The sequence below is a fragment of the Tenrec ecaudatus genome, chromosome 9 (assembly GCF_050624435.1).
Source record: "Tenrec ecaudatus isolate mTenEca1 chromosome 9, mTenEca1.hap1, whole genome shotgun sequence".
Classification (NCBI taxonomy): Eukaryota; Metazoa; Chordata; class Mammalia; order Afrosoricida; family Tenrecidae; genus Tenrec; species Tenrec ecaudatus.
This window is the reverse complement of record NC_134538.1, coordinates 68,276,512-68,304,049: the sequence shown is the minus strand read 5'-3', so window position 1 is coordinate 68,304,049 and position 27,538 is coordinate 68,276,512. Positions and strand designations below refer to the sequence as shown.

Below are 27,538 nucleotides of genomic sequence, written 5' to 3'. Positions count from 1 at the left end.
GGACCATGGAGAGCATTCAGCATTCAGGGACATACCGGTGCCAGATGATCTGAGTTCAAATTCTAATCCTTCCACTTTTTGTAGCCCACATGAAGTTTCTTACCTCCTTGTTTTCTGTGCACTGCCTGTAAAATAGAGACAGTAACGGGATTGTTCCTTGTTGCTTGTACATTTCTCTAGTACACATTCTTGCCCACTGCCCCTACCTCATCATGAGGATTGTCGTTGGGACTCAGCGAGTTCGGACCTAGCAAGTGCTTAGAAGAGAGCCTTGCCCCTGATGAGTCCACTGGGAGTGCTTGCTATTGTCGACCATCCTTGTTCATGGGACCACACACACAGACACACATGGCCACAGTGATTCGCATTCTTATATGTACATAAAAACATTTGGAAATGATCAATTGCAGACTCTAGCGCAGTAGGTCTGGGGCAGTCTGAGACTCTGCACCTGCTTCAGTGCCTCTTGGTCTGGAGGATTAGAGCAGATGAGAAGCAGTGCTTGCAGACAATATCATCAAGTGGGGAAAATTAATGCTATCCCCACCGTAATCACTCCTTGCCTACTGGAGAGTTCCTGGAGCTGGCAGACAGTGGGGAGGACTCGGTGTTGGCTGCAACTCTGCCATTGACCAGCTGCGTGTCCTATCACTTAAGGCCCGCCACTTAAGTGCCTTGTATTTCATTTTTCCCATCTTCCAAATGGGGATAATAATACTTGCTCTCCCTACTTCACAGGATTGTTGTAAGAGTCAAATGAGAAAATGTATGTGAAAGCTCTTTGAAAAATTAAAAGTGCTGCCCAATTGTAAAGGGATCAATAGTAGCAGAAGGTGGAGGTAGGCTGAGTGATGTTTGGCGGTAATGGAGAGCTCTCCAGAAGAGCAAATGCTGATCCTGTGTTTGAAGGATGGGAAGGAGGCAGATTTGCTGTTAAAGTCACTGCTGGTGGAAGAAATGACACAGAGACAGGAGCAAATAAACCAGGTGTGTGTGGTCCTGTGTGAACCAGAGCAGCAGCAGACGGACCTGCTTTCAGTGTGTTCAGGAGAATTAATGAGAGAGTAGATTTTTACAAAGGAAAGACGTATTCCAAGAAAAAGAATGTAAAAAGCAACATAGAACACTGTGTCTGAAACTAGGCTTAAGCCTTTTGAGTCAATGCAAGGACAACAGATGAATTGTTTTACAAAGCCTTTAAATGTTGCTTCATAGCAAACAAGCCTAACCACCTGCCAGGCAAATAGTTGAAATCACTGGAAACCTCCCTAGCTGTCGTCTCCACCAGGCCTCGTGTTGCTGGAGACTGGTTCTCACCGTTCTGGAGTCGGATCTGTCTGATCACAGTGCTGGTCATGTTGCTCATTCTGAAGCTTTGAGGGAAATTCTGTTCCCTGTCTCTGTCCTTCCTAAGTTCTGGTAGTGCCAGGCATTTCTTGCGTTGCACCTTCATGGTAACAGGGCATCCTTTTCCTGTCTCTGTGGGTTTTCTCTTTCATTAGGGACCCCCTTACTCCAGAATGATCATCAAAGGCTCTCTCTGCAGACAAACTCTCACTCACAAGTATCTCGGGTCAAGGGTTCAGCATATTTTTAGAGGGGCATGATTTAATTCACTGCAGAAATGAAACCCCACCTTTGTCTTCTTGGCTACGTGTCCTCTGATTAGATCAGGGCCAACTCATGGTCAACCTGAGGGACTTATATATTGTGTCAGCCAGTGTCTTACTGTTAGCCAGAAGGTGTTTACCAGCCAAGGTTTTCAGCAGTAGACTGCCAGGCTGTACTTCCTAGTCTGTGTTGTTCTGATGTTTAAAATAACGCTGAGTTCCAGCACAGGCAATTAAATCAGAATTCCTGGGCCTGGGACCCCCAAGGTATCCAGGTGACTTTAAGGAGCTTCCAGTGCGGATAGCCACGTGCTGTTTACAGGAAACATGCTGAACTTCCTTGCCTTAAACAAAATGTACCTCTCCCTTGTGGACATGGCTTTATTTACAGTCATTTTAGGTAGAAACTACTCATTTTTGTAAACCCCTCAATCCATGAAAATAAAAGTTCAGAACTGTCACATTGTTGAAATAGTGCTAACATACCATTACTTCTCCATTGTGCTTCTTCGTGAATCTTGCTCAACATTTTTGCTAAAAATCTACAATGTCTTCATTTCTGTAACTAAAGGCACTGTTCCTTGCCTACTTCAACTGGGATGGTTTCCCCACGCTCCCCAGGGAGATGGATCTCAAATTGAGTGCCTTCCACTCAGAACTCTTCCACGTGCACAATCATATGCTGAACACAGTCTCATTTTGATCATATCTCAGTGCTATCTTATTTCCTGTCATACCTATCAAGATTTTAATTAATTTTCTTTAGTCCCTTCTTACAGCCTGAGTCCACGGCTAATTGTACGAGTAGGAACTTCTTTAATGATACTGAACTTTCTCACATCCCAATTTTCCAAGCCATCTATGAGCAAACTTCCCACTGTTGGAAACTGTAGCAATTTTCTTTCTCTATACCAAACTCATACAACTTTTCATACCGGAATATGAAACTAAGTAAATAATAGGATACATAAACCAAAATAAAAGCCCATAGTGTTTAACCTCTTCAACCCATTGCTTTACTTTACAAAAACAACTCTTTTTATTGTTATTTGTGTGAATGCTCCCAGAGAAAACTGGTTTTCCATCCAAGAAATTGCGTTTTGTGTCATGGATGGCAATGCCCCCTTCTCATTTCTTTCCTGGGTTCATGTTCCTATTTGTGCTTCTCGCTTATCTTGTCTTGCCGTCTGAGCTCTACCCCGGGGTGAATTCTGCTCTTTCGATGTCACATGGTTGATTGCTCTGAGGCGTAACCTCCTTGGTGTTCTGTTTTACCTTAGAAGACTGTCTGTTATATGGCTGAAAGTTGACTCATGGGAGACCAGTCTCTATTAGACCAGTAAGCCTGGTCTCCACACCCCCCCTGATTTTGAGTTTTGTTCCATTTTTCTCCCACTCTATCCAGGACCTTCCATTGTGATTCTTTCATAGTGGTCACCAATGGTAGCTGAAAGCACCTGGGTTTCCTGGTCTCAGGATCATCAAGGCCAAGCTTCACATTCTCTATTAGCCCTTCAGACTAAATGTTTCCATGTGTATTTTACTTTCTTCACTCTTCTGTGTTCCAGACAGAGAAATACCCACAGTTTCACTCTAGATGGCCACTCACAAACTTTCAAGGGCCCAGTTGCTACTCACCAAAGTGGAATTTTGAACATTGTCTTTGGTGACTGTGTTGCACCAATTGATTTTTGTGTTCCCCAACACTGTGGTCCTGAGCTTCCACTCCCATTGGTCAAGGGACTCATTTTCTCAAGGTATTTGTTTATGACTGAGAACTTTCTCATCACGTTTCCCCTGTGCACACTACTAAATTCATGGAGGTGTTTGTAGCATATATAAATACATGTGTAGATAAATCCTCTATCATACACATGTATTTGTGATTATAGTCCCATTTGCCTTCCCACACCTGTTCAGCTTATATCTACGTATCCACGTGTGGATACGGGTTATTGTTGCTATGGCAGCATTGTGTCTGCGGAGGACTTACCTCTGTTGACTTTAACTCTTGTGTCCCGTCTTGTGTCATCCTTTGCCTTTATCAGTTTGTGCTCACCTCCCACTTATTGAGTATTTCCTTTCATCCAAGTTTATATGTGTCTCCCCTTTAGTTAGGGACTCACATCATTCTCCCTTCCCACTTCTGCTAACCCTAAAATAATGTTTCCTTTGTGTGGAAACCTTTTCTTGATTTTTATAGTTCTGGTCTTATACAATAGACTCATACCCCTCTTGTGATTGACTAGTTTACTCAACACCCATCCTCCAGATTCATTCATGCTCTGAGATGATGCTTCCCGCTCCCTTTTAAGGCTCTCTAGACATCGTCGCCGGTCACCACTGTCCTGAGTGGTCATCTCATGTTCTTCTTCCCATAAAAATTTTAAGACATTTGACTTGTTTGCCATCAGATTCCTTCACACAGATTAATTCTCTCTATGTAATTGGGGTAAAAGTATATATGTCCAAACATTTCCCAATCCAATTATTTATACAGGTATAATTTAAGAGCATTGATTATGCCCATCATGCTGTATAACTATTACCACTATTCTTTGACAAGTTATTTCACATTCATTAAAAGATACTCAGTGTCCTCTAGTAATGATACCCTCAAAAGCTTTGGTTTCTATAAATTAGCCTATTTCCTTTAAGTGAGGTAATACAATAGTTTACCTTTGGTGACTGATTTGTTTCACTCAGCATATAAAATTGTTAAGGTCCAACCATGTTGTAACATATATCAGGAGTTTATTTCTCTTTATGGCTGAGTAATATGTTATGTATATATCACGTTTTGTTTTGTTTTTTTGCTGATGTGCACTTAGTTTTTCCTAACTTTTGACGATTGTGAATAGCATGATGATGAACGTTATGTTAATGTCAGTGTTACAACTTCCATTTTTTGCTTATATGCCATGTATACTCATGTAGAAGCCGAGTTTTTCAGCATATTTTGGATGCAGTTTTGTGGTCAAATTAGGTGCCTCAGCAGATATTCAGGTCGGCGTAGACTCCCGTGTAGATGGCATGTAGGGTTAAGATTGCTGGGTCATATGGTAGTTCTGTGTTCAGCCTTGAGAGGAATTGTCAAAGGATTCTAGTTCCTATATTATTTTGAATTTCCATCGGAAAGGAAGGAGTGTTCCAAACTCATTCTCGCTTCCTAGTGGCAGAGGATGACATGTCCTTCCTCTGGTTCAAAGTCAAACCGTCCTGTGAACTCTTGAGCTCCTCTGTGGTCGTCTCAATTTCCTCTCTAATATGTTTTTCTCTTTCACACTTAATCACCTTCTTCCATTCAGAGCACACTAGTCCCTAGCCCCTGCTTCCTTAGAAAAGATAAGTCACTTTACACTACCTTTTCTCTGGTTTCTAATCCAGAAGATTTCAAACTTTTGAAACCCCTGTACTTAAAACACAAAACACAGTTCAAAATATTAATTAATGTATATATGTAGATTATAATCATATATGTTTATTCCTTAACTGAAACTTCTTGAAATGAATCGCCAGTTGTCGTCTAATCGGTTCTGACCCATAGTAACTGCATGTGCGTCAGCGTAGAACTGTGCTCTATAGATTTTACAGAGGCTGATTTTCAAGAGTAGATTATCGGGCCTCTTCCCAAGGTGACTCTGAATGAACTTGAACCTCCAACTTTTTAGATAACAGTTACAGGTGTTTACTGCAGGGACAACTAAATGCCATTTTTATTCGGACCCATCAAGTTAGCTCTGACTCACAGTCACCCTTGCACACTGGAACGAAACACTGCCCGATCCTGAGACAGCCTCACAACCGTTGCTGTGTTTGAACCCATTGTGGCTGTTGCTGTGTCCATTCACTCAGTTGAGCGTCTTTCCTCACGCACCCTCTACCTTCCAAGCATGATGTCTTCTTCCAGGGATGGGTCTTTCCTGATAACCTGTCTCAAGTATGTGAGAAAAAAACTCCCATCTTTGCTTCAAAGGCACATTCTAGCTGTACTTCTTCCAGCACATAACTGAAGATAAGTGAAGGACTGCTATCTCTACCCTTTCCTACTCCATTCTCTTCTATTCCTTTAATATTGCTTGCAATGCAAGAAATTTATATTTTGTCCCACTCAAACTCAAAAGCCCACTGCCATCAAGTCAGTGCTGATTCATAGCAATCCCCTGTGAGTTTCTGAGTCTGTAACTGTTCTCAGATGGAGAAAGCCCAGTATTTCTCCTGCGGAGCTGCTGGGGGTTTCAAACTGCCAACCATGCCGATCATACCCCAATGCATAACTACTACACCACCAGACATCCACTACTGACCACAACCCATCATTTTAGAATCAATGGGCTAATCACTCTTGTCTATCTGACCAACATCTCTTCACATTGCCTATACGTAATGCTTATTCATATTTTATTACTAACCGAAATGCAGCCTCAATATCCAGCATTCCAATGACAAGGTCCATAGATAAAGAAAGCGCAGCTCATGTTTTAAAGGAGCGTCCAGAGCTTAGAGAAGGACAACAAGGAGAGGAAGACCCACAAGAAGCTGCATTGGCAGCATGGCTGCAGCAAGGGGCTCAGGCCCAGGAGCAGTTGTGAGGGTGGCGCAGGACCAGGGAGTGCTTCCTCCTGTTGTGCATAAGGTCGCTATGGTCAGAAGCAATTACATGGCACCTAACAACAACACCAACATTGTGAACGTCTAGTATATTGAGAACGCTTGTGGCACAGTGGTCCCAGTTTGGGCTGCTAACAGCAAGGTCAGCAGTTAGAAACCAGCTACCAGCCACTCTCCTGCAGAAAGAAGACGTTTCTGTGCCCATACAGTGTTCCGTCTTGGAAACCCCCAAGGGAGGTCCTACCCCGCCCTATCAGGTTAGTATGAGTCAGAACTGACTTGACGGCAGTGTTGAGTTGAGCGGATATTAGTGATACCTGTCTCTGATAATTTCACTTGATTTCTTTGGGACGGCTACTTGCATTGCCCTCTTCTTCCAGCAAGCTCCTCTTCCTTGACCACTATGATAGTTGTGAACTTTCTGAATTGATTCAAGTTAGCGAGCGAGCTTTCTCTGTGTAACTCGTGGGTTCCTCTTCTCTGCTGCAATCTTTTAAAAATTGGTGCTCCCCAGAATTGTAGCTTAAGTCATTGCTCTTCCAACACAATGTGCCGAGAGTTCATCCACTCGAATGATCTCGCATACCAACAGTCTGTTGATTGTTCTTGAGTCTGCCTCCACTCAGCTCCTCGTCCCGAGCATCTAGCTGGCCATAAGCACATATCCGCATATCCACCTGGAGTCCCATAGTTATGTCGTTCTCTTTGTGACCAAAAGAGAACTCCTTCTTCCAGGCAAAAATGCAGTGAAGAAAATCAGAGGTTCTGGAATCTGGATCTACAACAACTGACAATATTGAACAGAAGAATAATTCTCGTTTTCTTATCCCTTAATTTAAAAATTGGCATAACTCTTCATGGCTTACAATAAGGAATATAATGCTTTATTATTATAACATAGAATGTGCTATGCAAATGTGATTTATTACTATTTCATGCTGCAAGCCAAAGTATGAACACAATCGTTTCCTTCAAATCATGAAGGAACTCTGCTTTCTAACCCCTTGATTAAGGCCCGCAGTACAAGCGGAAGCTTGCATTTTGTATCGTGTTTTGCAAATGCCAGGTTTCCTTTCCCCAAGAGTCTAGGTCCCGTTTTGACAGATAATAAAGCAGGACAATTTTATTTATCTACGCATTCCACAGGAGAAGACAAACGGGTCCATGCAAATGTGCCAATAAATCACCCACTTATTTTCACAGCAATAGAATCATCTTGAGTAGGCTATTGGCCCAATCTTCTAAGTGTCTGTTTCCCCTGTTTTGGTTATCTTTCCCTGCTCAGGTCCAGGACAATTTGAATCAATGCCAATTTGTTTAATTGGATTTTTTTAAGCACAAAAAATATTAAGCGGTCCTTTTAAACTGTTTTCCATGAGTTTAACAGGTGCCAAATCAATTAAGCAAATTGTGTTTTAAAACAAAACTCTAAAGAAACTTCTTTGCCCTTGCAGAGGTAGCTTATGCCATAGTTTATGCAGAACAAAAATTTCCAGCTGGATTACCAATTTCTCAAAACTAGGGACACGGAATGGAGATACTGACACATGTCTTCCACGTAAGCCCAAATGGTTCAGCTCTCATCGAGGGGGCTGTTTTGAAAGCAGCTCTGGGATAATGGAAAATGGATCTGGAGAATCATCAAGTGTGGACCTGTGACTTGCGGTACTTCCTCCACCAATGGGACACTGACATTAAATTATCTGCCCGCCCCCTGATCCATAAAACCAAAAGGGGAGGGGAGTGAAGCCAAACAAAGGGGGTTGGAAATCCTCACTAAGCCTGATGCTTCACTCCCCTCCCCTCCACCACCGACTGTCACTTAATAAACAGTAGCACAAGAGCTGTATTTTCTCTTGAGCAGTAATCTGTAACCAGAACAAAGAGAGGACATAGGAAAGACGGAGAAAAGTTAGATATATAAGCAAGAAAAAGTGAGTTATTGATTTTATTGACTGGTCTGTTAACTTCTGACATTGCAATAAAGTCTTATTTATTTGTATACAGAAGACTCAATTACATAGATACATATCATTTTAACAACTGGGTTATTTACAGGAGAATTGCAGCTTCATAAATAATATAGACCTGGAAGTTCTCAAGCCGATGCTTATCCATTGTTACCTAAGGAGGTTGTGATGGCCACAAATACACATCACACACATCAGTGCAAAGTCATTAGAACGGGATGGGGGCGATAAAAGAGGGAGGGGAGGAGCAGCAAGGACAGGAGCACTCAGCCCAGCTGAAGTAGCCGATAAATTATCCCGGGGGTAATCAGATCCACCGCAAAGCTTCTGGATTGTCTCCTCTCTTGCCATACCATTTACAACCAGGAAGGCTGTCAATAGAGATAGTTGGGTTAAAGGATTCTGGTCTTTAAACTTCCATTTTAATTGTACAGGCCATTAGTATTATATGTATGTCAGGGGTTGTTCTTTGAAACATGAAGGATATGTCCCTTAGGAGATCTTATAAGAAGAGGGTCAAGTACCCCCAAACATCTTACCTTGCTGGGGCTTCTGATAGAAATGTCATAGGGCATTTTGTTGCTACTGCCAACACTCATCATTTCTTAGAGCACTGTTCATGTGGTTTCTAGAAATAAATAGTGGTTTCTTGTCAAACTATTATTTGAATATCTAACTTCCCTGCTAGGCAATAAGTCTAAGAGTCTAGGAAGCCTATCTGCTAGATATTTATTAAATACCCGTTGGAAACCATTGAGTTAATAAATGAAGGAGAAGTGGGACAACATACTTTGAGTTTTATGGGCCCCTTTTAGTGGTGAAATTCTAGTCTTCCACCCAGGAGGCATGAGTTCTGTTTCCGGTCCATGCGCTTCATGCATGTCCACCACTCATCTGCCATGATGTCAGTGGAAGTTCGTATGTTGCTATAGCACTGAAGTTTTCAGCACAGCTTCCAGACTAAGATGGACTAGAAAGAAAGACTCACTGTTGTACATACCAAAATTAGCCATGGATCACAACAGGACATTGGACACACCATCACAAGGGACAGATCACTATTGGAGAGCAAAATAGAGAACCAAGAGAGGTGTGGGAGACCCTTGGTTAGAGGGATTAGTACATTATCCCCAAAGATGGACTGAAACATCCTGTTGATTATGAAGATAATGCAGGACTGGGCATATTTTTATTCTTTTGTACATCATGTTGGCCACGAGTCAACTCAGTAATAGCTAACAACAATAATGATTGATAACAGCCAACATTTATGGATCATTTCTCACGTGCCAGAGAGCGCTGATGGCATGATACTTATGCCTTGGGCTGCTAACCACAAGGTCAGCAGTTTGAACCCACCACTCACTCCAAGGGAGAAAGGCAGGGCTTGCTACTCCCATAAAGAATAGAGTCTCAGAAACCCACAGGGACAATTCTACCCTGTCATGTATGGAAGGGTCCTTATGATTGTAACTGACTCAATGGTGCTGAGTCAATTATCAATATATAGTTATTGATATAGATGTAGATAGACATAGGTATAGGTAGAGATAGATAATGTGCCAGTCATGGAAATCTAGTTAGTTCTCCCGGCCGTGTAATACTGATTGCAGTTGTCGTCAATTCTGACTCATGATCACTCCTTAGGGTTACAGAGTAGAACAGTGCTATCAGATATTCTTGACTGTAATCTTTATGAACATAGAGCATCATGTATTTCTTCCATGAAGCTGATGGGTGGGTTCAAATCGCCAGCCTTTAGCTTAGCAGCCAGTTAAAAACTGCGTGTACCACCCAGACTACCACACGGTAAAGCAGGTGCTACAATTCCCTCCATTTTGCAGTTGAAAAAAGCGTGAGAGAGGTTAAATAACCTCTTCAAAGCCACCCAGTTAACACATGAGAAGCAAAGAGGAAATGCAGTTCAACCTGACTCCATAGAATGTGACTATGCTTATAACTAATTCGAACCATTTCTTGAATATGGTTCTGAAGATTCCCTTTACTTACTGTTTTATAAGTGCTGGCTATGAGATCGCGGTGAGGATTTTCCAGAAGCAGCTTTTGGAAGTGCACAGCACTCCAGACTCTCCCCGCCTTTCTTTCTCCTTTTTGATAAATAAGCCATCTAGGAGCAGAGAGTCATATTATCCCAAGGATCCTATGACTTCAACATGGCTCTATTGATCAGAATTAAGTCTAGACTAAAAGTACTTCCTGCTTCCTTAACCTCCAGAGAGATGAAATGATCAGACCGGCCAACCACAGGTTCATTAGATGTTCTGCTTTTAGCAGGCACTTCTAAAGAGAAGCTCTTTATCACACCATATGTCTCCTTTAAAAAATTATAATTAGCATTGAATAGTGCTATTCATATCTGCCTTCTAGTTTAGAGACATGTGTCCTCAAAAGGGCATTTGTGCCGCCCTGTCCCCCTCACGAAAAATCCCGAGAATAAGAAACAGCCTGGGCTTTCAGGAGCTAGCCTGCTACTTCCAGTGAGGCCTTGGTGGTCTGTTGGTGAATATAAACAATGTCAAGGACACTAACAGCAGACAGGGCCGCTGCATGACCATGAAGAATCAGGAGAAAAATTACCCAAATATTTTTCCATCCACATGCATAGGAATGAATATCATTTCTTCACCAAGTAGAGTTGTAGCTTTGTATCACGTTTTCTCGCCTTCTAAAAAATATAAGGTTGAAATATTAGTAGAAATAGATTCCCTGGTAATGAGTTGGTTTTTTGATATAAATAATAACTGGAAGAACCTAGGCAATAAAAATAATTAACATACTCATTTGCTAACCAAAAGGTTGGAAGTTCCAGTCCACCCAAGGTCACCTTGGGAGAAAACCTTGCCAATCAACTTCCAACAACCCAGCCACTGAAAAGCTATGGGACACAGTTTCACTCAGGCACACATGGAATTTCCACGGATCAGAATAGGCTCTGTAGCAACTGGAAAAATCAGGAATTATTGTGATACTCTATAATAAGTTATTCCTTTTTTGTTTCTTAGTGCTACTATGGCATGTGGATGACTTTAATTTCTCACTGTTCAGGAGGTAAGAAGTCTGAATTCAGGAAACCAGCTTCTGTAGCTTGGTTGGTTGGTTCCTTGCTAATGTTCACTTGACATTGTGAACATCTTCTCCTGCCCTGTGCTTGCCTATCTCCAGGTCTGCGCTGCTCCTTATCGCACAGGTGTGCTTACGTGTAGGACGCACTCTACACAAACACAGTCTCATGACCATAACAAGAACTAATTTTTAAATAGAAATACATACACAGGAATAGGGACTGGGATCCCAATACTTATTTTGTGAGGGAGACAATTAAATCCGTGACAACATCCAATCTGATCGCAGCCCCACTTGCTGGAAGCCTCCTCAAAGCTGCCACACACAAGCCCAAATCGTATACATTGTCCAGGGACACACGGGTTTTTGAGACGCCACACTGTCCCCATCATGTGAGTCCACTCCAACCCAGTGAGTCTAGAAGCCCACTGGATAAAGTGCATGGTGAACCTGGTGGTCATTGCCTGAAGGACATTGGCCGACCTAGTCCTCATTCTAGTTCTGTTCACACAATGGTGGATTTGCCTACAGCAGGGCATAGAATTGAATGAACATAAGAGTTTGGCCAGCTCTAGATTTGAAGGCCAGCTCCTCTGCTTCATTTTGTGTCCTTTTGAAAACATCAGCTCTGTGCTTTGGTTCAGTTCCTTAAATTATCAGAACCTTCGTTCCTCATTTCTAATAAGGATGACAATACTAACCTCATGAAATTGACATAAAAATTCAATAATGACAGGTGTAGAATTCTCTACTCTGTTGCAAGACCCTTTGCTGATGCTCAATAAATGCTAGATTCTTTCCCTGAGTCCATCTTACCTGTATCTGTTTCTTATAAAGAAGGTCTCTCATCTAAGGAGCACTGGTGGGACAGTGGGTTAAGCATTGATCTGCTAACTGAAAGGTCAGTTGTTCAAACCTACCAGCTGCTCCTCAGGAGAAAGATCGACTCTTGTGAAAATGTATAGTCTTGGAAACCATAAGGCGTGATTCTATTCTATCCCACAGCTTTACCATGACTTGGAGTTGAAGTTGGTAGAAATGAAGAATTTCAAGATCCTTATTTAATTTCATAGTATTGAATGTGCGTGTACGTGTGTTTAAACCTATTGGATCCATAAATTCTAATCTACCAAATCCTGATAATATTTAGAGATTATATGTACCTTCTTAGGTAAAAGAAAAATCAATTCATTCTATTACACAGTCTCTACACCATAATCTATAGTATCTCTTATAGCTAAATAAGGCAATGAATACTAAGTAGTTTATTAATTCTAAGAAGCAGTTTGTTGTTGTTTTTTTCTACTGAAGGTCAGCAGTGGCCCCTGAACTCCATTTTGTTTTGTTTTTTTATCATTTTATTGGGGGCTCATACAACTCATCACACTCCATACATCCATTCATTGTGTAAAGCACATTTGTACATTCATTGCCCTCATCATTCTCAAAACATTTGCTCTCCACTTAAGCCCCTGGCATCAGCTCCTCATTTTTCCCTTCCCTTCCCACTCCCCGCTCCATCTTGAACCCTTGATAATTTATACATTATTATTTTGTCATATCTTGCCCTGTCCGCCATCTCCCTTCACCTACTTTTCTGTTGTCTGCCCCCCCAGGGAGGAGGTTATATGTAGATCCTTGTAATCGGTTCCCCCATTCCAACCCACCTTAGCTCCACCCTCCCGGTATCGCCACTCTCACCACTGGTCCTGAAGAGATTATCCACCCTGGATTCCCTGTGTTTCCAGTTCCTATCTGTACCAGTGTATATGCTCTGGTCCAGCCAGATTTATAAGGTAGAATTGGGATCATGATAGTGGGGGAGGAGGAAGCATTTATGAACTAGAGGAAAGTTGTATGCTTCATCATTGCTACACTGCACCCTAACTGGCTCGTCTATTCCCCACGACCCTTCCCTAAGGGGATGTCCAGTTGCCTACAGATGGGCTTTGGGTCTCCACTCTGAACTTCCCCTCATTCACAATGATAAGATTTTTTTTGTTCTGATGATGCCTGCTACCTGATCCCTTTGCCACATGATCACACAGGCTAGTGTGCTTCTTCCATGTGGGCTTTCTTGCTTCTGAACTAGATGGCTGCTTGTTTGCCTTCAAGCCTTTAAGACCCCAGATGCTACATCTTTTGATAGCCAGGCATCATCAGCTTTCTTCACCACATTTGTTTATGCACCCGCTTTGTCTTCAGCCATTGTGTCAGGAAGGTGAGCCTCATGGAATGCCAGTTTAATAGAATAAAGTATGCTTGCGTTGAAGGAGTACTTGAATGGAGGCTCAATGTCCATCTGCTACCTTAATGCTAAATGTGTACATATAGGGACATAGATCTATTTCCATATCCTTATATATAAATATAATGTGCATATGTACATACCTGTATTTAGACATCTATAAATGCCTTTACCTCCTAGCTCTTTCCTCTATTTCCTTTTGTCCTGCTATCATGTTCAGCATTCATTAGGGTTTTAGTAATTCCTCTTGGTTACTTTACCCTTGGTCACACCCTACCAGGCCTCCTACTCCCTCCTCACCACTGATTTGGATCATTTGTTGTTCCCTTGTCCCTGGGTTTGTTAATTCCACTTCCTTTCCCCCCATTCCCCTCTCTCCTACGTCCCGCCAGAACTGTCAGTCCAGTTGTTTTCCTCCAGATTGTTCATCCAGCCTATCTTATGTAGACAGACTTGTGGAGATAATAACATGCACAAAAACAAGATAGAGCAAAATCAAGCAACAAAATAAAACAAAAAAACAACAAGCCAATGACAAAAACAAAACACAACAACAAGAAAGAAAATCTTGTAGTTAGTTCAACGACTGTTTGTTGGCCTTTAGGAGTGTTTTCAGGTCGAGTCTGATGGGGTACCACGACCTGGCTCCAAAGTCTATTTTTGGTATTCCCTTGGGACTTCGTTGCTCTGTTCCCCTTGCTGTTCTGTTGATACCCTTAGTGTTTTGCCTCGGTGTGGTGGGATCAGTTCCAGCGGAATTCCCACACTGTATCTCCAGTGTTGTCCTCTGTAGGGCTATGGGTCAGTGAGGGATGTCGTGTCTCATAGTGGGGCCGCCCATATGGTCTTCTCTGTGAATTGGCTGCTCTGAGTGGGAATCTCGTCATCAAGGCTTGATGGGCTAGGATGTGCTCCACTCTCTCCGCTCTGATCAGACATGTCCCTCTCCAGGAGCTGCGAATTCAGTGCTGTCCTCTGAAATAAATTCTTCTGTGGGGAGGGGCAGGTGTCCACGTAGTTGGGATTGGGGCCGGCCCCTCAGACCTCTCCACTGCTTCCCTACTCCTAAGAAACAGTTTTTAATTGCTATTTTAATGTGTTGGAAATTGGGATAGATCTTATAATCAATAATATAATTGATTTAATTGAAAATTTTTCTTCTTTTCTAATGGCACATAAAGTATTTTGACTCAATGATGTCATAGATTTGATGAATTATAGTAGATACATATAAAATTACTGGATGCCTCTTCTTCCACAGGAGTCCTGAGTGGTACAAACTGTTTATGTACTCAGCTACTTTCAGAAAGTTTGGAAGTTTAAATTCCCTCAGAGGCACATTGAAGAAAGACCTGGCAATGCACATCAAAGAGATCCCTTCTCGGAAACCCTTTCACATCCTAGTTAATTGCCCTACACTTGTTTGGAGCTTTTGTCTTCGTCCTAGTTCATTGCACAGTTTCCAGAGGTCTTAAAAGCATTCCAATCACCACTTTAGGTACAATGATTGGTCTCTATTCTCCTAGAGCCACAGAGGAAGCAGGGGAGTCAGGCATCAATGGAGGGAAAGCACTGTGGGAACAACTCCCTCCTGTGCCTTGAGACCGAAAGAGCTGGATGGTGCCCAGCTACTATTGCTGCCAGCTTTTATCTGAGATTCCATAGAATACCAGCCCAAAGGAAAGGAATGTAGAAGAGCACTCCAAATGTTCATGGGATCTAAACGCTGTCTTGCTCTGAGGTAATCCTTAAACCATAGACCCAAAGTATCCCCTGGGCCATCTTAAAAACCAAACAATCAGTTTGCTTACTTCATAAAGAAAGGCTTTCCTGGAGTTGTGTGCTGGCTGACAAGATCTCCATATGGCATCAACTTGATGACAACAACTTAAAGGCTGAGATAAGAACTTTCAGGGGTAGTGAGTTTGTGTTAACGAGGGAGGGACAACGCTGAAAAGAAGAGTACATGTGGTCAGTCACCTCACAAAATGTACTCAATGTCACTAAATTGAACATGCAGAAATTTTTGAATCCGGGTATGTTTTGCTGCATACCTTCTCAACAAGAACAACAAATGAAACTTAGGACAAATTAGAAAATAATAAGCCACAAGGAATATAGTTTTACTCTGATTCCCTTGGGGTCACCATTAGTTGACGCTGATAGCAGCTGATTATTCCACTATTTTATGTTCACCATTGTATTTAGAAGGTTCGCTCATTTTCAATTCTGACCTTAGAGTTCTAAGACCAAACATAACACTCAAAAATAAAATTACAAAAATATTTTGACAAAGCACCTTTAAGTTATAATCTGAGCCCAACTCATATGTAGGAGGTTTATTTTTACAATATGAACCCTGCCATCAACTCTAAAAAAGTTAATGGAGCAAATGGCTACTGTTAGGCATTTGATGCTGTCATGCAATAGAGATAAAATAATGATGTAAAATAATCTGAATGAGTTCTATGAAGCTTTTTTCCTATTTTACTTTAAGTGGAACAAAATCTTCAGAACAAGAGGACAGCTAAATAATGCTTCACTAAAAGGATAAAGAATATGACTGGAGTCTATTAGTGATATAGCACCCTATGAATGCACTCAAGCTAATAGCTAAAGCAATATATACTTTTTCAATTACAGTAATGCTAAAAAAAAAAAGACTAAGAGAGGGGGGGGAAAGCCAGAAACAAATTAATTGTACTAGTTGTTTGGCGGTTGTTAAAAACTAACTCTTCAGAAGGAAAGAATGTAAAGAGCAATCTACTGATGGGGCCTTGAGGTGTGTTTTCATCCTAGGGTTCTACTTCATCTTATTAGAGAACAGCATGTCTGTTACCCGATCTCCAGAGGCCGGGCTGCTCTTGGCACTCTGTCCACAGTGAGTTGTGCGGCATCCCTCGCGGGCTGCACAATTCTGGGTGGCTGTGCTGGTACCGAGGCGCCATTAGCGTCAGGGGTTGCTAACTAGGTGTGATGCTACAATTTCATGGAAGGTAATTCCTCTGGGGGGGATTTCCTTCCTGTCCTTTGCTGAGTTCTAAATGACCCTACTTCCACCAATCTTCAGTTGCACGCAAGAGTGATTGCAAATGCTACCCTTTTGGAGTGCCGGTGCAGAAAAAATGTAGTTTTATTTCAGCTTTAAGAGATTTAAAATTTTTATCCGCCCCCCCCCCTTTTAAAGTGGCTCTCCAGCTACTTTTGCAAAAGATGTGGTGCTCTGAGAGTAAATAACTGAAATGGAGAGGCCAGACGCTTATCTTCGCGGCTCCTCACAAATGGAAAAGTAAAGATATGGATATGGAAGGAGAAAGTGGTCAGGAAAATTGCCGTAAATCACAGAGCACTGATATTGGGCTCGATTCAGCATCAGTTTTGTTGTGTTTTAAAAAAGGATAAATATGCTTCCCTTTTCGAACAGAAAGCCAGCCCTTCCCACTGTGAGCCTCTTCCTTGGGAATCCTCCTGCCAGCTTCACAGGGTACGCAGTGGTGCTGGTTACTGCTGGGGCATTTCCCTCTTCTCATCCTCACAGGGCCCCAGCCCTGGCTCCCTGTCCCCCTCCCCCAAACCTCCACCATCCTTTGTTCCTCTGGGAATAGAATCCAAAGGCCCATTCCAATGTCTGATCAAAATGAAGGGTTCGGGTGCATTTATCCTTTAAGTGCCGTCTAACTGAAAAAGGGGGGCAAGAAATAAAGGAAGGAAGAAGGGGGGAGGGAGGGAGTGAAAAGGAAAGAGGAGTACGTGAAATAAGAGAAAGGGAAGAGGGAAGGAGACCTGAGAGATGAGAAGAAAAAAGGAAGGACGGAGGGAGGAAAGGCATCTGGTGTTCAAAGCCAGTGCTTCTCCAGCTGAGCTCTGGACGACAGGAATGGCCCGGGAACGGGAGCTGGTCAGTGAGGAGGGGGTGGAGTGGGGCCTGAGGCTCTGAACTGGACTCAGAGGAGCCGGTGATGTGAAGGCGGTGGAGGGCCACCTACAGCTCTGTGCATCGTAGATGAGGTTGCCCTTGGTAGGCGTGGACTCGGAGACAACTGACAGCAGCAACAAGGCCCCAGATGATGAGAGCTCGGCTGGCCTACACTAGGGACTGACCTGCCTTTTAATCTCCAGACCCCATGAATGGTCGCTGCCTTCCCTCCCAAAGGAAAAGATTGGGAAAGGGCCGTTTGTAAAATGATGTGGGTGACTCATTGCCTTCCACCTTCCTGCAATATTTGCATTCTCTACATAGTGTATTGTGAGCTCAGCATCAAAACAGAATGGGGTTCACCTCCTGACCCGATTATTCACTGTGTGACCCTGAGGGAGAGTTATTTAGTGGATTGGGTCACTATGAGGCAGAGTAGACTCAATGGCAGTGGGTTTTTGTTTTTTGAAGCCTTAATTTCCACCTCCATAAAATGAAGACAATAATCCCAACATCAGCAGGCCTGTGTGGAGATGAAGTGAGAATCCACACACATATAAGATTGAGCACAGGACCTGGTCCATGTTACATGCTCAGTAAATGAGTCCACATCCTACTTAGTTGGCATATGTTTATAATATGAACTCTGGCGCAGACCCCCCCAAAATAAGTTTATGTAATAAGGGGGAATTGCTAAATATTGGATATTGGAATGAAATGGAGATACAATAATGATGAAAAGTAATCTGAATGGGTTCTGTGAAACCTTCGTCCTATTTGACTGAAAGTAGAATGGAATATTCAGAATGCTTCTGAAATATCTGTACTCTAGAATAACCTGATGGGTAAAGATGTGGGCCATTCTTTAGACGGCCCAAGATACATATGCTCTGGGATTCCTCCCAATGAGAAGTCCCCCATTGCTTCTGTGGCTGACTGGTACCTATCTCTCACAGGAAAAGTAAAGTAAGTACCATGCATTGGGTTTTCAACGGAGTAAATTTCTTTAAAGATTAAGCTTTAGACAATCATTTGGGGAAAGAGAAGAACACTAAAATGTTTCTGTTTTATGATGTTGGTATCACTTTGCAGTTAAAAATATTTTTTCATTTGGCCAATTAAATACCAATGTCATTATTTCTATTCATGCCAGGATTAATATCCTTCTTTAATTTGACTGCCCTGTGAAAGCGCTAAGTCTGAGAAAGTGAATGGCCAGTGATAAGCTTATCACCTGATAGCTATGATCATAAATTTGGACAATAGGGATGAAAAAGCACACACATTTTCTGTGTTTGAAGTTGATGAGTTCTTCTTGCATCATGTATTCCAGACGCCACGGGCCCCGAGGCTCTCCTTTCCAATAGAAGCAATGACTTATTCTGTTGTCCTTCATGGTTAAATCATATTCTTAATGTACGAGTTGTAGCCTTCTGGCCACTGTAAGATTGTACAATGTTCAGTCTGATGAAAGGCACGGAATTGCATATCATTGTCGTTTCCATTTGACTGTGGCTGAGCCATGCGTTCGGACCGAAGGCACCAGGATATGGCTCCTTCGATGCAGCTGCACTTCCGTCTCCTTCGCAAGTTGGATTTCCAAGTACCTACGTCAGGCCGCTCTGTCAATAGATTCACTTGGTTGGAAACAGTTCCTAAAATGTACAATGAGACTCTCAGCTTTGCAGAGACTGGAGAACAAAGAATATCTCCAGAGAAGGGTGGAGGATGAGATATGGCAGAAAGATCTCTAGCATCCTCAGACTACCTATTAGATAACCACAGTTCTATAGCACGGGTGTTGGGTGAGACAATAGCCTCTCATCTCCTTCCCTTTGTTCTGTGCTCCATTTGGAAAAGTGCCTCTCTTGGAAGCAGTTGTGAGGTTAGAAGCAATTTTCAAACTTCGAAGGAAACTTTTTGAAAAGACTTCTTGAGGCAAAGCCTAGTAAACCAAGGTTTTATAGAAATGGAGTTAGTGGAAGCTGACAGGGAGCTGTGGGCAGGTCCTACTTTATAGCACATTATGTTTGCCCAAGGCGCTCAGCCCCCTCGAGGTTTTATGAACCGAGGTCATGTCTTTAATAAGGTTTCTTTGGATGTGTGGAACTTGATGGGACCATGAGACTTTTGGTTGGGGAGGGGGCATTTGGAGCCTTTGTCCCTCCACCTGCAATCACCTTCTCACATCCTAAGGATGAGTTCTCCACCCATTTCCTTATCTCTGGGGCCCTAGGACCCCTGAAAGCCCGAACCTCATTACATCCCTGCTTCATTCACCCTAGACTGAGGTCTGGGCTTGACGGTAGGGTTGTGCATCAGGCCACACTGGGGGTGGGGGTTCTCTTCCCTGTGTATCCCAGCATGAGAGATTGACTCTCCTATTCTGGGCTAGGGAATCTACATTTTCATTCTATCCTGAGCCTTGTGAATGATGTAGCCGGCCCTATTGTAAAGTTCGGCATTAATGATGCATAAAAGGAGCCTCCATAGCCACACAAAAAAGAATAAGATGCACATGGCCCATCATCGTGGGGTCTCACACATGAATCTGGTCAACTTTTAAGGAAGAGGAAAACTTCCAGGCTAAGATTGAGGGTCATGCCAAGAGTGAGCCCCAATACATTATTTTTTAAGAGTTATTTTCCTGGTAGAAATGTGTTAAAGTTAGTAGGGCTTCTTAGATTAGAACACACCATTTTAAACTCAGACAAAACATGTTCACGTGGTTGAAAATGTAGTGCCTGGATGGTTTCAGGTGGCGTTGATATCTATGTCATTCATGTTAAGGTTTCCAAGCTACCACTGCATGCAAGAAGTCCGACAGATGTGCATGTATATGCAGATACACTAAGGCCTGGAGCTTGCTTACCAGAGACACAGAGAGGAGCAAGAAATAGTTTCTCCCGTGAAAGAACTTCCACTCTTGCAGAGAGCAATCCTCAAAAGAGAATCCACACCCCAAAGCTTCCCATTTGCCTCCTGCATGTCTTAGAATCCCACTAAAATATGTTTGATGACTGTCTCTTTTTCTATTTTTGGAAAGGGAGTTTTTTGCAGAAATTGAGACCTTTATTAAAAGTGTCCTAGGAGCTCAGCCCTGCATTTATTAGATGGATGTAAAAACAAAAATGATTTTAAAAATTATTGGAGGAAAACCAAATGGAGATTTAGGAACTGTTAAGAGGGAGAAAAAGCATTTCTTCAAAATCTATAACATACACATATTAAACCTAGTGTAGACTTGAAATAATTATCTGAACAATTTTAGATAAGTGTTTGAAAAAATCTTAAGATAATCAGTCAAAATAAGGAATTTTAGGATTTCTTTTTATGTGTTTGCCAAACCTAAACCGGATTTTACAACAGCAACAAATCCATTGCCTTCAAATCTATCCTGCCTCATCGATCTACAAGGATCAAGTGTCCAAGGCAGGGATTTCTATGAAAGCAGACTACCAATCTCTTTGCCCGCTCTCAGTGGCTGTTGGATTTGAGCCAATGGCTTTTGGTTAGCAGCCAAGTGCTTTAGCCACTTCACCACCAAAGTTCTTTCCCTACTTTCCCCCCTCAACCCCCCCACCCCCTGATAAACATGACAAGTCTCCCAGTGACTTCATGTCTGACAGCATAATCACACAAACCCTTATGTGGATTAATGAGTGTTTGATTTTCAAGTGTGCTTTATAGAATCACCCTTATTACTTTAGAGGCACAAATTCCACCGAGCGTCTACAGCGTGTTCTGTGTGCATGTCCAGTAGCATGAGGAAATGCAGACTGGCAATGAAAAGTGGCAAACAGTGGCAGTGGCTCTGAAAAGACTTTTATAGATACTGCCACTCCCTCTTTGGCATTTCGTAATCTTGAAGAAATTGAAAGAAAGGCAAGTTTAATTTAGAGGGGCCTCTGCTCTGCTTAGCTGGGGTTCATGTGCCCAACATGAAATAATAATGCATTCAACTGTCCATCTTATAATAAGTAACCTTTGCAACACCTCATTCACAGGAGAAAACTGCAAACCGTGGGTTAGAGAGGCATGAATGCCAGAGAAAGCCGAGGATTCTCTATGACCTTCATGTGATTATGTTTGTGCTAATGCACGGACACAGAAACCCAAACTCCCAATCTGAAGACACCGCTTCATTAAAAATGCATTGGCCGTTAACAAGTGACCCTTCCATATGGTACTTGGGATATGTGGCCAACACCAGGGAGCAATGTGAGACTCATTTATTTGGAATGAACAATTCATATATACAATTATGTTGCCTTCACCATCTACCATAACTCTCATAGCCTCTTGGCAAAGGCAATGGGGTGAAGAACCAGAAAGACTTGTACCTTCTAAAGAAGGAAAATGTAGTTTGTTTCTTAAAATGAATTATCTGGAAGTCAGCTCCAAAATGGGGGGAAGGGGAATTCAAAACTTTATACTGGAATGCAGATCTTTTTCATTTTTACAATATAGTAATAGTTGAGAATGGTTTCTCTTATTTAATTAATATTCATCATATATATTTACTATAACTGGCATAAGTTAAACATGAATTATATGTTAAATATCATATATATCAATAAATTACATATCATATATATCAATAAGTTACATATCATATATACTTACTATCTGCTATAATTAATCAATTTAATATATCATATTTAATATTGCTATATTTAATATATACTAGTTAATATCTGCTAAAACATATGCTATATTTTATAATTATTTTATAAGTTTTGTGTATCATGGTATCTTGCTTGCCAGAGAGTATTCATTCAATCATCATCCTCTTTCGAGAGTTGACCTCACTCCTGAACCTGCAAAGCTGCCTGAGTGACAGGACATGAGCGCGGGGATACGAGGGCAGGAAGCCCCTAGCTCCAAGTCCCTGTAGCACCATGGCACAGACCGGACCGGGGCAATCTTTCGCTCTGTTGCGCTTAGGGCTGCTGTGGGTGGGGACCAACTTGATAGCACCTAACAACACGTTCTCGAAGCCAGCTCGTCTCACTTTTGCAAACACACTTTCACACACGAGGGGGCTTCAGAAAGTTGCTGGAAATATTCCATTATTTTTTCATTCTAATTTTCCCTGAACCTTGCTTGTCAAACCCCCCATATGTATATATGATAGGAAATGGCGTGGATATAGCATCTGACCTCTGACCCGACAAGGGGAAAGGGAAAGAACCAAAGTCATCCATCAGTAGCCTGGGGGTCATCCCTATGGGGCAGAGGTTAGACACACCTCTACCCTCCAACCTTCCTCAGGAATTCTGGCACCAAATATCTCTCCCATAGCACTCTCTACTTGGGAAAGTGATTATTCTGAATAAACTAAGCAATATGAAATATTAGTAAAAATAAAACCAAAACAAATCGCACCTGTGTGGTAAATAAGCACTGTTGCCATGAACTTACACTTAGTCCATGTAACAGCAAGGGTACGGAGTAAGTACTAGTATTACCTGCATCTTATACAAGAGAAAACTGATGCATAAAGAAGTGAAAACGTCTCTCAAGTTCACCCACCCCATTAAGTGTCAGAACTAAATTTAAATCAATGCAGAGTTCAGAAGTTTAAAAAAAATTCTTTTAACTCTGATACCAAACTTCTTTTCAAACCAAAATTGAATTGAGGTAGAATATGCCAATAATTTAGAGACATAGTCAATGAGCCATTTGTCATGAATCAGTCTGGATGGCAATCAACAACAACAAAAACACGACTATTGATTAGTAGAGTCAAGAGGCTATCAGCACCATTTTAAAGGAATTATGCAACTCCCAAATCAAAATCCCATCCTCTGTTTCTCCTAAATGGATGTTCAATAGATATGAATGAAATGCCCCTGAGTCGACTTTGATTTGATGAGTGGGAGAGGGAATGAACAAGCAGAAAATGGTGAGTCGGGGGACACAGACCTGCCTTGATAGAGCCATACCAGTTCCTACCCAATTGATTTCCACCCATGACCACCGGCCTATGTGTCAGAACAGGAGAGATTCTCAGAAGCAGACTGCCAGGCCTTTCTCCCTAGTTTCTCGAGGCTCTGCCAAAAGTTGCTCAGCACGATAAAACTCCCTCACCAAACTCACTGCCATTGAATTGATTCCAACTCGTAGCGACCCTAGAGGAGGGGGCTGAACTGCGTTTATGGGATTCTGAGGCTGCGAATTTCGGTGGAAGCAGAAAGCCTCATCTTTCTCCCACGGAGCAGCGGGTGGATTCCCACGTCTGGTCTTACGGTTAGCCGCCCACAGTGCCACCAGCATGATGGTAACATGCACTCTTTCAATGACAGATGGGCAGTGGCTGTGCTTCAGTAATCAGGGGTTCATCCCTGGGTCTCCCACCATGAGGAGGTAGACCTCGGATGGCACGTCCTCAGCAGAACCTGCAGCTGTTGCCCTACAACAGACTAAGAACACCAACTGCTGAACAGGCCGCAGAGCCCTTCCCTGGGCTTCTGATCTGTTTCCTCAAGGCGCAGCTAAAGGAATCAATAAACAAACCAAAATCCCCACCAAACTGGCTGCCATGGAGGTAATTTGGCTTCATAGAGATCTATTGAAATGCCCTGGTGGGTTTCTGAGACTGCCACTCTCTGCTCGTGGAAAATATCTTTAGCTTGCTGGCCGGCTGGTGGGTTCAAACTGCTGACCTTGCGGTGGGGGTCCAACTCAGGCTGTTTTTTCCCTCTGTGCCCATAGAAACAGCTAATCTCAGATTCGCTTATAATATATGGCTGTGGGTTGCTTCAGATTTCCCTTAGCTGACCTCATTTATCCCTTCTGATTGCTGGATCCCCACCCGGGCTCCCAGAAGGCATCTGGTTCAGGAGCTGCTTTATGACCCGGCAGATGGCTTTTCGGTCCTACAAGGTTAAGCGAGATACATGTGTTTGGGGAAAATGGAGATGCACATTAAGAAGAAACATTACTTTTTGATCCAGCCAGGAGAGCATACATAATCTCCTCTAGAGTCTGTGAAAGACCTCATTTTACACATGAAATTGTGTGGAATTGCCCTGTACTGAACCAAGCATGGTTTTTGAGGATAACTCGCCTCCGAGCAAGCTACTGTGGACTGGGAGGGGACTCCAGCAGCAAAGAATGAAACATAAGCATATGTAATCTATATAGAGGTACGCGTAGCGAGCACACAATGTTGTTGACATAGTGCCTGCGTGAGGCAGCCCCTGAACACGACAATGGTGCATCCTTACCAGCAAAATGAAAATGTGAACTGGGTACACAGGAGGAAATATGAGTTGGAGGTGTCTGGCATGGCATAGGCATTTTTTAATTCAGATATATAGTTTTTATTTGATTAAAAAAGATTTGCTTCTCCCCCCTCTGAATATCTTAACTCTCTTTTCATATCCCAGTGAAAAATATGCCTGGAAAGTAGGGAAAACGAAACAAACAAGCAAACAGACAAAAACCCTATCAAATGAAACTGAAGTCGATGTTCAGTAATCTGGGAATTTACCTAACTTGACTAAAAGCACCATGTGGGGGCCTGCTTAGTTCTATAAAGGCCCAGAGAGCTGTGCTGAGAAAGTGAAGACAAAATCCGGGTTTGCAGAGATCAGAACAGAGAGTTTACACTGCATCATGTCCCTTCCCCGTTTAAAATGCCCTGCTTTTCAAGCATCCTAAGTAAATCACATATAAAAAATTTAAAAGGAAGGTCCTCTCCTGCACATTAAAGGGAGTGTTGGCATCTTGTGACGGGTCATCTTAGCCTTGTTATTAAATGACAGCAATCATTAAAATGCCAAACATATTTTGACAGAATTCACTTTATAAAATGTCAGCAAGTCTGTGTTTTTATTAGTTTGTTCCAAATCAATTTAGAAATTTCAATAGAATGCTTGTAAGTATTCCCCAAGCAGTGTCCGTCTCTGACTTTCTGAAAAAAAATATTACAAATTAATCAGATTTCCAGATTTCTGCATAATGGCTTGGCACATTTATTGCTTAATCCCATTATAAAATGCTGTTATGATTGACACATCGCTGTGGAGATAGAAGTCAATTGAATAATATGTAGCAGTCAATTTTATTTGGAGTTTAATGTGCTGAAGTCTTTTTCCCACATTTCCATTATTTATGAGTCTGTCCCTTTGGAGACTATATGGAAGAATTTGTTTTAAATGAGCCAATAATACCTTCTTCAAAATTTATAAGTGTGACAGAATCATATCTTTTTCCTCCCCTTTGTTGGCCGTGGCATGCCAGTAAACAGGTTTTGAACTGTCTTCCGCTTGCTCTTCATAGGACAAACATTGAGACAGAGGATCTTGTTAAGTTCTGCTTAGAATTAGGTTGCAGCCCAACTCCCACCCAGTAGAAATCTCCAGAAAAGAAGACTTTCCAACTGGAAACCCTTGCAAATCCATAATGGCTTTATTTGTGTGTTTATGTATGTATGTATGTATGTATATATGTATGTATGTATGTATGTACGTATGTATGTACTGCTGTCACTGTTTTAACTGCTACCTTGTGTCCGACAGAACAGTAGATACATCCACAAAGAGGAACGAGGATGTTTAAGAAAGCTTGAAAGGGCGGCTTCTTCGGCGGGCTTTCGGTGTTTGTACTTGGAGAGGACTTTTTGTATCCAGTGAAGGAAATCCATTGTGGTCTGTGCCTAGCAGAGTGGGGTTCCCAAAAGTCAGTGTGGGGTGACAACTGTTTCCATTAAACAAACAAACAAACAAACAAAACAAGATGAAACACACATGGCCCAAAATACAACAGCTGCCAAGTCAGTTCCAACTCCTGGCTCCCCACTGTGTGTCAGATTCCAACTGTGTCCCCAGAAGGTTTTCAGAGTCTGATGTTTCAGAAGTGTATAATTCAAGGCTTTCTTCTGAAGCACCTCGGGGTGTACTAGAACCTCCAATCTTTTTATTTAACCACCCACATACCCCAAATTTCAGTTAGCACCCAGAAAACTTGCTGGAAGGAAATCCATATTCTTTTCAAGGTGTTCCATAAGGTGACATTGGGAAAGACTGTGTTTCTAGGAAAACACACGCCCGTGTCTGAAGCATGCAGGTGGGAACGGGCTGAGGGGCCTGAGGATGACGGAGGAGAGCCATGTGAACGGTATTATGAGTAGGTTGGCCGTGCCCAACATTGCACCTTCTTTTTTGTCTTTGGGAAATCAGATTAGCTATTGCCGGCGTCTGCATCAAGGATGCCCACCACTGGTGGACTCTCTGTCAACTAATGTATAATGCAAGACTATTAGTGCACGTGAGGATAGTGTCACTTTCTCTACTGTCATGTCCTTCTACCTCCTGGAATGACTTGGGTCATCCTCAGTGCCTGTTAGCATAATTTATTTAGCATAATGTATGCGGTCGATAAGTGATTTGAGCACTGGAGCTATTGATAAACTACTGTGGCATATCATTTGTGCCTTAACGTGATGTGACATCAGAACATGGGATTATGGGAAGAGACCCCAGGCTGGATCTTATATTAATAAAGGACTTCTCTTTCGATTTCCAGGGGCCAGAGGAAACTCACTACCTTCAGACCCAGGCACCCCTGACCAACACCAGCCCAGCCAGACCCACCCCTCATACCCAGTTGGGCCACAGGTTAGTACCTCTCAACTGCTTTTCATTCAGCTGCCTTTCAGGTGGTTCAACCCCATAAATAACCAAATAAATAATAATGAGTTAAATCCAATTAACTCCAACAAGGCAAAGACGGTGATAAATTTTTGTATGAGAAGCTATATGGCTACATTATTTATTAAGGGCAATCAAGAAAAAAATGTGTTTGCAAGACTCTTCTGCCTTTTTAAAGGAAATGCTGGTTTTAATCATTTGGAAACATTTCTCCCCTCCCCCTCCCCCTGAAGCTCCTCAACGACCGTGCTCTCGGTTACTAGGCAGTTTTGTAGAAAGTAAAACTTTAATGACTGCAGTGTGAAGGAAATTAAGTTATTGCAACCTTACGATAGCCATTTTTGAAATACAAGATATGATTTAATATAAAAAAGTTAATGCAATTTTAATGCAAGTTCAGCTTATTGGGTGTGACAATACTGTACATCACACATAGCTCC

At 42.2% G+C, this 27,538-nt stretch overlaps 1 protein-coding gene across 3 annotated transcripts in view; it reads left to right on the top strand.

The window, feature by feature from the left end:
• The window catches only part of POU6F2 (POU class 6 homeobox 2), a 618,450-nt gene that overhangs the window by 239,824 nt on the left and 351,088 nt on the right, over positions 1-27,538 (top strand). For all 3 annotated transcript variants that reach the window (XM_075557538.1, XM_075557540.1, XM_075557539.1), the window contains exon 3: positions 26,974-27,065. In XM_075557538.1, coding sequence (XP_075413653.1) covers positions 26,974-27,065 — 92 coding nt within the window. The remainder of the gene's footprint in view (positions 1-26,973; positions 27,066-27,538) is intronic.